This window comes from Scomber scombrus, chromosome 1 (genome assembly GCF_963691925.1).
Source record: "Scomber scombrus chromosome 1, fScoSco1.1, whole genome shotgun sequence".
Classification (NCBI taxonomy): Eukaryota; Metazoa; Chordata; class Actinopteri; order Scombriformes; family Scombridae; genus Scomber; species Scomber scombrus.
In genome coordinates this window covers 8,815,219-8,827,471 of record NC_084970.1, presented here as the reverse complement: position 1 = coordinate 8,827,471, position 12,253 = coordinate 8,815,219, and the positions used below count along the sequence as shown (strand labels likewise).

At 38.4% G+C, this 12,253-nt stretch overlaps 1 protein-coding gene across 1 annotated transcript in view; it reads right to left on the bottom strand.

Annotated features, from left to right (window-relative positions):
- Positions 1-8,058, bottom strand: part of LOC133981145 (collagen and calcium-binding EGF domain-containing protein 1-like) — a 33,365-nt gene extending 25,307 nt beyond the window's left edge. The window contains exons 1-2 of the mRNA XM_062420010.1: positions 7,652-8,058; positions 6,102-6,182 (exon numbers count right to left, since the gene is read on the bottom strand). Of these exons, the coding sequence (XP_062275994.1) occupies positions 6,102-6,182; positions 7,652-7,764 (194 nt within the window). The 5' untranslated portion in view covers positions 7,765-8,058. The remainder of the gene's footprint in view (positions 1-6,101; positions 6,183-7,651) is intronic.
- Between the last annotated feature and the right edge of the window lie 4,195 nt (positions 8,059-12,253).

Genomic DNA, 12,253 nt, shown 5'->3' with positions numbered 1-12,253 from the left:
GAAGTGGTTGTGGTTATAATTTACGGTTGACTTTGACTAAATCTCACATTATTAAAGTTTGCATTATTTCTTTGACCAGTGGAGCATTTTGTACAGTATGTGGACTCAAAAGATCATTAAAAAATAACAAATGCATTTGCACTGTAAATGCAGTTAGCAGTAGATTTTTGGACACAGTGGAGAAGAGTTCTGTCTTGATGTTTGGTCATTTCAACAATGTCTGATGATAAAGCTAAAGATGTAGTTAGGTCAAGTACAGTGGCATCTGTGTCCCCTAGAGAGTGAGTATGTCTGTGGACTGAAATGAAGTCTTTCAAACAAACAAAACAGATGGATAGTAAATTTGAAAGCAAAAATGCAAGAAAGGGCCAACAGTGTAATGATATCAGAGACCCCCACAAAGACGCTTCAGAGAAGAACATTCAGCCAAAAAGACCAAAAGCTTGTGTGACTCAGCCTTGAGATATTCTTGCATTCACAGTCCAGCAACTCTGATGGAGTTGCACTGTTTTCATCTGACCACATGCACTGCAATTCAGTCTGCTCCAGGCATGTGTTTGTGGAGGAGAATGAGAAGGAGAAAGTAAAATGGAAGAATTGCAGCTGGACTGTTTTCATTATTGATTTATTATTTTCTTGCTTAGCTGATTAATCATTTGTTCCATAATATATAACAATAAAATGAAAAATGCCCATCACCATCCCCTATAGTCCACAGTGACCTTATAAATTACTTGTTTTGCCTGAGCATCGATCCAAAACCCAAGGATATTGAGTTTAGTATCTTGTTTTTTGTTCCACCACACATGTGTTGGGAGTTCAACAGTGTCTTAACACTCCAGCAGACTTTGGCAGAAATTACATGAAAAAACATCACACTGCCAAATAATATACGGTAGTTCCCACTTTGCTACTTAATTTGTCTTAAAACACCACAACACACATATTTCTTTAGTCATTTAGTCGTTTATAAATATGATTTCCAGCAAAGAAATAAAGATTGGGAATCTAAATATCTAAGGAGAGAACTTTCCATTGAAATGATGGATGGTTTCACAATTTTTTAAGTCTGTGGTAAAACAATAGTCAGGTCCTCAAATGAACATTGAAATAGGTTTTTTCATCCCTCCTGTTCATATTGACTATTAGACAATCCCTCAATAATGCACATATAATGTAAGTGATCTCCTTCTGTGCAAAAAAAAAGAAGTTTAAAAGTTTATCTGAAGCTAATATAAAGCGTTCAAATGAGTCAAATCAAGTAGATATCTTTTACTGTTACAGTAGTGCCAAAGTCCCTCTTTTTGTTACTATACTTTTACCACAGCTCAACATGGAAACATTATCAGAGGAATAGGGAATTTGATGCTAAAAAGACTGTAAATGTGACATCTACTCACTTGATATGACTAATTCAGGCTGCTAGAACTTCAAATAAGCTTCACATCAACTTTTAAATGCACTTTTGCACAAAACGACTGTGTGGACACACTGTGGATTTTGGCTCCCATCTCTTAGATAGTTGGCCAGTATTAACAGGGGGAATGATTACAGCACAGAAAACCTCTTTCAGTGTTCATTCAGGCACCTGACTGTTGTTTTGAGAAAGACTTGATAAATTGTGGACTTACTTAAAACATTTTTTTTGCATAGTGTGGAAAGCTCTTCTTGTGAGATCAGAGACTGTTTAGTCATTTCCCCTCTCTGGATATCCCACATACTCAAATTTAGTCTACTCAATAGTCTCATCAAGAAGTTCTGTTTGGTGGCAGATACAGGAAACCAGCATACTACACTACTTTTTAGCTCCGGACATTTCTCATTTCAGTTTCTCACACGGAATTAAACAAACAAATGTATTATGTACACCTAGTACAGATACCCTTCACTGTCCTTGTGTGAGATGATACTGAAGATGATCACTGCGCATGAACAATGAAATTCGAACCTCTAAAGATTCCGCTGCAAAAGATGGATCATTGTAGCAACAAAAGTAGCAGAAAGTATGGAAACAATAAACATTAGTCACCTCTGTGACATTTTTCATCATCACTCACTATAAGAGCCTGAGCTCACATACTGTATGGGTGTTATCTGCTGCAGTAATGAGCCATGCAGGGTACTTAAAGTGAAACAACATGCCAATCAAGAGAAAGGATGGTTTCTAGTTTAGTGAAGCCCATCAGTCCTGACAAAGTAGGACCCCACAGCTGAGAGTGTTTAGAGAGTGAGCTTTAGAGAGGAGCAGAAAATTAACTCTCATCATCTAAAAAACCTGCTGTAACTGCCAGGGCAGACAATATAGAGACAATTTATACAGACTCATACATAAACATGCAAACTCACACACCCTCATACCAGCCTGAGTCTATACGAACCATGTATATTTGGCTTGGCACGGCTGAAATTTGACCTCCAGCAAAGACAGAATAAGAACACGGAATGGACAGAACAATAGAAATGTAGAAATCAAGCTGATTCACCCTCATCGCTGTGAAAACCACAGATGAGGGGGAGGAGACCTGCGGCTGGCCGGTCTTTGTTCGGATGATGAGAGCGGTGGGGATTTACTTCTGCACAACACCACAAAATCCCTTTGAGACGGAGACATCACATTTTTATTTTTTAGGCATTTAGCAAACACTGTCAATCCACTGCAAAACACACTCGAAGGGGACGGGGAGAACGAGAACATAAGCAGCATTATAAGCATCCTAGAGCAATGAATGGAGGAATCCGAATCGCAGCGGCCTGATAACACTTTAAACTCATTTAAGTATTATGGAATAATGTAACGTGGGATTTGAACTAAATTAAAACATTCTGAAATATATTAGGTATATATAGGTTCTCTAAAATCCTAGATGATCCATTTCATGAGTGTTCTCACTGAGTCAAGAAAGCACTTATGCTAACTGCAACCATCATTTAAGCACCATAAGTACCATAATTTGCTTCACTGTTTTGATAGCAACTAAGCCCACTTTTTTTTAGGAAGGTGTGAGTTTTTCCAAATGGTTAACATGTCATCTTCAATCAAAACTATAAATATTACTTTTTCCCAGATTATTTGAATAGTAGAGAGACGTGCCAGGTGAAGTAATAAGAGAAGAGAAGCAGAAATGATTGGAAAATGTGCAGCTTGTCTGGACACAGCAGAGCTCTGGGTAATGGTCAGACTGTTAGACTGACCAGGTCCGGTTCAAATATAGTTTAATAACTGCAGTCACAGATGTTCTCAGCCACAGATTATTTATTCTTGGGTATGAACATTTTAATGGAGTGATTTCTGTTTTTCTCAATGTGGACCATGAAGTAACTGACATGATTCGTCAAATCACACAACTGTGACTACCTCAACAGGCCAAACGTTTGCATTTTTCCACAGGTGTAGCAGTTTGCATGGGTTATCTTTTTAACTGTCTTTCCGAAACCAAGAACAGAAGAGAAGAAGTGTAAGAAAAGCACTAAAAAGTGCATTATTCTGCTGTACAAACCCATAGGATGCAATTGTTAGCATGTCTGGCTAACTAACTTATTAACCACAGTATTAACTAAGTGTAACTTACAGTCAAGGAGCATGTCATTGACTAATTACATAAGTCAGGGGTCACAGGTTACAGGTATCATTAATACTGTAAGTAAAACATTGACCGTGTAGTATTTCCCCACCGTGTGGAAGCTAGTCCTGAATGCTATAACATCACAGTGTAGACAAATGTCGGCTGAACTGTGTCCTCTATATTGGATTTTGGGAACTTTGCACACCTGCAGCCCTGACTCATTATACGAGATAATATTAGGCAACATTTGTCAAACACATTGGTTATTTCTCAGTATTGAGACACTATTTATACACTGCAATACAAGAACAGTGTTGTTTCTTTATTTAGCTCGTTTATGTAGCTGTTTGCTACATGGATCATCAACTAGTGATGAAGCTCATCCAGCTTTAGCCTCAGTCTCTTAGCACAATGTTGTGTAGCCAGCTATCAATTGCATTAAGACCCCTTTCATAAGATTCTTGTAGTACAGCTGAAAACATGAAAAAGTCATCCAGAGACAGTTAGCGTTCTCTTAAATATCTAGCTTGCTACAGATAATCAAATTTGTCAGCAATGTTGTCACATCAGCTGTCAAAATTGATGGTCGTCAGCTAGAAATGAGAAGCCTGTTTGGTCTACCTCTTCCTGAAATCAAGGGGAAAATGGTTTGTTTTAAAAATCACCAGTCGATCAGGGGTTGAGACTAAGATCTGATCATTGTAAAGAGCATGTATGCGGTGTGAGAAGAGAACGTTTGAAAGGCTTACTGGTGGTGCTTAAGGGAACATTTATGTCAGTTCCTAAATTATCTGGGGAATTTTGCTCAGTAAAACCTAGTAGTCAAACCTCTGGAACATTTACCGTCAAAAAACTTGTTTTGTGAAACAGGGCGCAGATGTACAATAAGGTAAACATCCATAAAAAGCACAACTTAAACCTTCAATCTGTGAGATGGAAATACATGACGGCTTCTCACCAGCCCTGTCTAACACACTGCTCTCATTAAAAACTGAACTGAAAATAATATTTATATTCTGTTCAGACACAATGGATCAATCTGTTTGCCCTTGAGTTATTTGCAAAATCAATTTGACTCAGGTCTGTGCTGAACTGCCTTGAGAAACATGGCAAGGAAAATACACCCACATTTAATCCGCCTCCTCCAGTACCACACATCTCTTGTAGAGCCAGAAATTAAACAAGACACAGAGCCTGTTACAGTCTATACTTGACAGTAAACAGATCAGATGGTTTGGCCTCACACCAGACCTGGTGCCTCATTTATTAAAGGATCTTCTTACGCCAACAACCAAATCCAGGCCAGAGTCTGGCTTCAGAAGAAAGTTATCTAAATGTCAGAATGAGTGATTTACATTGATTTTCTCCTGTAGTGTGATGTATCAGGAGCTAAAGGTCTCACATCCTTTCATAAAGTCTGCATTGAATTCATTTATTTCCTTTAACCTCTGTTTCAGGATGCCCATACAATATCACAGCAAAGAACATTTCCATAAATTAGACCCCTGGGGACTGTGTACAAAAAAGAGGGAATTTCTTCAAAAGTTAGATTCCCCTCTCACATCACCTTTGTTTTATATGTCCAACTTGTTTGAATTACAAAAACACTTCTCTATCAGCTGGATTTTTGATTTGATAGTAAAACCAAATTTGGTGTTGATTATCAACTCACTTATGAGCAGTCTGCTGTCCCTGTCTTCCTCTGAATGGACACAGGGTAATATAAATAACTAATAATATCATCTTCTATCAGGCTACTTCTACTTTTTAGGTTATAATGCAGGGCCTAATTCCCAGAGGGGGGATGTTTCCTAAATGTTTTAGCTCTGGACTCAAGCTGAGAAAGTTCATGTACTGGTTTACTGTCACAGAGCCAGGCTGATGGAATTCAGTTTAGTTCAGAAGGAAATTGCAGTATGAGGAAAGTAATAACAATTTTGCTCAAAACATTATTGACATTATTCCCTATTTTCAAGAAAGTGACAATAAAAAAAACTAAAAAAAAAAAAAAAAGAAAGAAAGAATATTAATGGACAGGTAAATCTGGTTTTGGCCATGTTAGACTATGTTTCAGTTATCAAAGAGACCCTTGAACCCAAGCAAGATAAGTGGTCATCTTGACATCTAAAAGGATATTGCTGCCTTTGGTTGACAAATGATGGCACTCACTGACTGGATCATCATTCAGTCTCTGAATGATGATCTTCAGGAAATTATTTTTTTTCTCCCTCAAGTGTATATATTGTATTTTCTAGATGGGATATACTGTGTGGAGCTCTGGGAATGGTATGTCAGGGTGGTTTAGTGGTTACAAAGACCGTTTCATAACCCCAGAAAGTCTTAGGTTCAATCCTCCCCGCAGCCACTTGCTCTGTCAAAGTGTCCTTGGGCGAATTACAGTTCTGGAAAAGTCAGTCAGCTCAATAACATACTATAAATGTATAATGTGATTCCCCAGTGTTTCGCTCAGGCTCAATACACCCAAGAGGACTTGGTGGAAACCTCAGCCTTGAACTATGGGACAGTTTGGAGTCTTACCTGAAACAAGTGCTATTTTTCCCTCCAGCTCTGACACAGGAGTACTCCACTGTCAAGATTTTATTATCTGGACACTCCGTCCTGAGAAAAGAGACACAATACCAATCAAAACATAGGCAGATACCTAACAGCTGTATCCAGGGATGAAGCCTATCTTTTTGAGATGATATTGGTATCAATATTTGAGAGACAAAAAATCAGATAGCAACATGTCAGACAATATTCTTTATTGATTTAATTTCTACGTATAAACATAACATAAGCATTTTTGGATTTTAGGATTCCTTTAATGTTCTTATTAAAGAATTCCAAGCAGGACGATGTACAGCTGACATGAACATGTTGCTCTCTCGTGGACAAAGTAAGTAAGGGAGACACAGTTTCCGAGTTACCTCAGACATTTCTTTAGTATTTCTGTACTGTAACTTCTTGTTATTTATCAGTAAACCCCAGTATCTGTGATAAACTATATTGCTTATGTCAACCTGGCCGATTTATTGGTCTAGCTCTAAATCATACAGCAAGAAATGCCATTAAATAACACACCATGTGAATTTCACAGACGTAATTCAAACCAACAAGAACTATTGAAGCAACTTGTCTGATTGTATTAATGTGAATTTCACAGACAGGAAATATTAATATTAATATTACAGTATATCATATGCAGTTTATACTACACAGCATTTTTAAGACATGAACACAGCTAGTATATGTGTTTTTGTAACTAGGAGGACCATCAATCACAGCAGTGGATGTTGTCATCCATTGTAACAGAATCTGCTGAGTTTACACTAAACCTTGAAAACATAAATCTGAAGTAGTTCCTTGCAATTTTAGGTGGTAAAAATAATACTGTTAGTTTATGATCTAGGCTTAAACATGCGTCTTTTTCTCAGAATATTGTGTGCATGTGCTCCACTCACATCCTTTCCTCACCTCCTGACCTGTTCTCTGAGGGGCACCTTAATAGCATCTGTCATGTTATGTCTGAGCCCAAGTAACATTTGGCTCCCTGCACCGCGACCGATTCCAACCATTTGGAGTTTCCCTTTGCCTTTTTGCATTTCCTCGAAAATCACATTAGATTAGACGCGCTGCGCTGGTTCATTCAGGGGTCTGCTGCTTTGACAGCCCGCTCACACAGTGTGTCGTAAAGAGTGAAAACCAATAAAGCACAGTCTTAACTTTATTATCACTTTTGGTAGTGTGTGTTAACCTGACAGTGAGGTAATTGTTCCAGTCAAAATTCGATGCCGAAACAAACAAGTTAATGTCGGATCGTATCAGTGTGGTGGATGTTGCCAAAAGGACTACAGCAATTTGTCTGACATAAATCTTTTAAAACTACTAGACCATAAGACAGCATGGTGTTCAAATATTGTGGTTCAAGAGGGGAAAAAATGTTGTTTTTAAACTTTGTGTTAAAGCGTTTTAACTACTAAATCACTGGTGGATAGGGTTGACAGGCTTCATCAGAATACTGCTGCCCATTCAGAAAAAAATAAAATACACTTTTAGGTTCAACAAATCATGTCCCTGAGACTTACCTAGAGTTGTCCACTCCAAGCGTCGTCCTGATAGAGCTGGCACCGGATTCCCAAAGGAAAACAACACAGATAGCACCAAATGGTAAAAGAGTCGCACCATAAAGTTGACCCATGTCCCCTTTGCGCTCCGGGACAAATGATGTGCACAAGGAAAATGCCTTAACGTCAGCAAAACGACAATGTTTTCATCTGTCAGTGACCCGCGCTCGCAGTGGTATCAAAATATCAGATATCCTTGTCAAGTATCCCGCTGAGGTGACGCACATGGAGGCTCCGGTGTAATGACTGCTGCGCGGTGCGTCTGCAGCCCCGTCCTTTTTACGCACTGAAGCAGAGACCCCTCAGAGAGCTACTGCAGGGTTCACAGCCCAGTCTGCTCTCACTAATCCCTCTGGATTTACATTCCTGCCTTTAAAGAAGAAGCTTAAAGCTACTGAGGATACACTCCGCCGCGCATCTGTGGTGATGACGTACAATAATAATAATAATAATAATAATAATAATAATAATAATAATAATAATATTATATGGCTGCCTAAGTCCGAAAATTTCCTCTAGGTTTACTGTTGTATATTGAAAGTCCATTAGTGAGTTTCACAACATCAACAGTGAGCTGAAAGGAAATTCAGACACTGGGGGGCGCTAGTGAACGGTGTAGCAATGTCAGAGAAAAACAATGAAATAAAACATTTTAAAGTCCAAAATGCTCAAAGATTTAATTAAGTGCAAAACAGCCAAATGATTGCATTTAAACCAAAACACACTCAAGGTTTGATTTGAATTTGAGTGTTTGAGACCATTCACTGATCTTCCAGAGCAACTAAAGTACTTTGACCATGTTTGGGTTGAATTTTGGGAACAATCAGTAGTGCTTACTTTAATGAAGTACTGTTGATTGTGCAAGGCTGTCTGATTTGCTGACTGGCAGAGGACTCGACATTTTGTCCCAAACCATTTAGTGATTCATAAACCAGCTGTAGTATGTAGTATCAAAATTAGTTCTTTGACAGACTGAAATTCGGTGCAGGGGTTTGATAATTGGAGTGGTTTGGTCTTTGTTAGGATTCAAATAGCAGCTGAATGAGCTGCAGCTGTCTGAGAGCTTTCTTTAGTGCATCAATCCTTTAACGGTTGTCAAAATGTACATCTGAATTCATTTGAAAGTTTAATTTTTATCAGGGCATTTAATCGGGAAAAAGGAGACCAGACTCACTTGATGAAATAAATATGTAAAAATGAGCATCATCAGCATAATCATCACAGGAAAGTTTGTTGTATTTTGGTGTGGCTGCAGAGCAACAGAATGATATGTTCCTGAAGTCTTAACTGAGTCCATTTGAGGATGACTGGAACAATTATGAGGACATCAAAAAAGTGTTAGAAAACCAAAATATGTTTCATATTTTAGATTCATTAAAGTAAGAACTGTTTGCTTTGATGACAGTCTTTGACACTCTTGGCAATGTCTTATCCAGTTTCATGAGGTCGTCACCTGGGACGCTTTTCAAACAGTGTTGAAGGTAGTTCCCACATATGCTGAGCACTTGTTGACTGCTTTTCTGTCACTCTGCCGTCCAAGTCATCCAGTTAACCAGCTCAGCTGGGTTTAGGCTGGATGATTGCAGAGCACTCCATCACTGTCCTTCTTGGTCAAATAGACTGCTTTGGATCACTGTCTTGTCAAAAAAAAACAAAAATGGTCCTACAATACTAAGTGCAAACCAGATGGGATGATGTGTTGCTGCAGAATGTTATGATAGCCCCATTGGTCAAGTGTGCTGATTATATCACCAACAGCTCCCCCACCCACCCACACACACACACACACACACACACACACACACACACACACACACACACATACACCATCACACCATCACACATCCTCCTCCTCACATGCAGATACCATATACGCTCACCTTTTCTGCGTCTCACCAAGTCACGGATGTTGTTGTACCAAAGTACACATTTCCACTAAACTGATCTCCATTCCTTGTGTTTCTTAGCTCAAGCAATTCTTGTCTTCTTATTGGTCTCCCTTGGTAGTGGTTTCTTTGTAGCAATTTGAACATGAAGACCTGATTCATGAATTCTCATCTGAACAGTTGATGCAGCGATGTGTCTGCTACTTGAACTCTGGGAAGCACTGATGTGAGCTCTAATCTGAGGAGCCGTAAATTGGCGATTTCTGAGGCTGGTAACTGTAATGAAGTTATCCTCTGCAGCAGAGGGAACTCTTTGTCTTCCTTTTCTGGGACGGTTCTCATGGGACATACGAATAGAGGATGAGAACGGCCTGCATAGGAGCCAGTCTCATCATAGCGTTTAATGTTTTTTCTGTCATAGCTTCATAGTTCTTGAAATTGTCCATCATTACTTAAAGACTGTTGTTTCTCTTTACTTAGTTGAGTTGTTCTTGCCATAACATTGATTGCTATGGTAATTATAATGGTATTAATTTGTTTGCTGTAAAACAACACTACCTTGGCACAAAACAAATGATGGTCTCAAACGCTTTAAGAAGGCAAGAAATTCCACCAATAACAACTGACAAGGCACACCTGGCAACTGAAAACTATCCCAGGTTATAATGCTGAGTGTCCAAAGCTGTCAAAACAAACAGTGCTTACTTTGAGGAATCTAAAATGTGACATATATTCCGGGTTGTTTAACACGTTTTTTTATTTCTACACAATTCCCGTATTTCATAGTTTTGATGTCTTCAGTATGAATCTACAATGTAGAAAATATTAAAAATGTAGAAAAATCCTTGAATTAGTAGGTGTGTTCAAACTATTTAATGGTACTGTACATCAGATGAGACAAAACATGGTGTTTTCCTCTTGTTTCAAAACATTAGTGAAACTACAAGCCACCAATAAAGTGACAGAACTGGCAGGGACTAATAGATGAGCTTATTTCAGGTGCTCAGTGCAGGTGTTTTCACAGCCAATCAAACAGCAGAGGATTTACTGTGTGTCATGATCTTTTGCCAGTTTTGATTTTTGAAGTTTTTAAATAAACAAGAAAAATCTAATTTCAGCTCACTAATCTGTCTGTTTGGTTTGGAAAATTTGCAAAAGGTAGAAGGTGGACGACTTACCGGTATAAAACTGAGTAAATTAAAAAGAGGGGGTTTAAAAAATAGTCTCGATGTAGACGTCAGTTTTCTATGCATGATAATTATCTGCTCATTATTGGTATGTTTTTGTAATCATACTTGCAATCACTGCCTGATTACTTCAGCTTTAAATTTGCCATAGGCTTTTAGGGTTGAAATGCCCACACTGCTATCTGATTGACCCAGCATACTATGTACAGGTTTGTATTTTCACATTATTATGAAGAATTGCATTATGCACATGAACATTCACTATACATTTTAGTTTCACCTTATTAGTAGTGAAAGAATATCCCTTATTTCTTTCTGCTTTCATATGACAGTGAAATGAAAACGTCTGCACTGGCCAGCTTTATTTCTCTTCTTTTCACCTGCTTAATATGAAATACCATTAATACAAATTACAAAGTACTGAAGATGAGTAATTGAAAGAAATCAGAGCCAAATTTGTATTGCTCAACATCTTCTTCTTTTGGAACCTAATAAGAGGGGACAAACTAGTAATCCTTTAATAAATGTTCGATGAATATTACACATATATCACTACAAAGCTTTTGGTCTATTCATCAGTAATGTATAACTCAATAATGATGTCATAAGGCATAAAAAGTTGAATAGCATGTATCATAATTTCACACTGAATATTACAACAAATTGCTGTACTTTAGGGAATTTTTTGTCACTGTACATTACTGACATATTTGAGTGATTTTCCACTCATGGTGACCTGGTTGCAGTGTGCATTACACAAGTTTCTGTGGGCAGTTTCTGATGAGCTCTTGAAAGAAATAAAAGGCTGTTCAGTTGTTTTGGGAGCAGGTCTGACCAATAGTCACCTCGGTGGAAAGTACGGCGCAGTGGTCACCGGATGGTCAGGCGATGTTAGGTAAGACTGTACTCAGTGGTCTCCTTCAACATCTATTCCCCCTGGTGCATGGGGTTCTTGGCCACCGTTCAATAGAAACAGCTGGTTTTATTCACCACAAATGAATCATGCTAGAAATACACATGCACTCACTTACACATGTACTGTATACATGCATGCACACAATAACCTGGTCTAGCACGTCAAATTAAACTGCACAGTCTCCTTTGGCAACATTCCCTCCAGAATCAAATAAATGCATAAAATATATAAAGCAACATTATTAAAGAACCGCAGCAAAAGGCAGCTGTTGAAATGGCAGTCTCTGCTTCGTTATTACGACCACACAGGCCATGCTTTCTCTTGTTCCCACGAAGGAGAGTCTCCTTTTTCGGTTTACTTTGGTTGTGGTTTTTATTTGGTGTTTGTCCATCTACATATAAGAAGGCAGGAAGAAATGTGTTTTTCATTGAGAGCTGGGGCCACATTCTGCATTGTTACCAACTTCTTGTCATTCAATGGGTAGAACTGCCCAGTTGTGAAACACATAAAAACATAGTATTTATCCTTAACTTCCCAAAGGAATTAGAAGAACTTGTAGCATAAAATGGATATG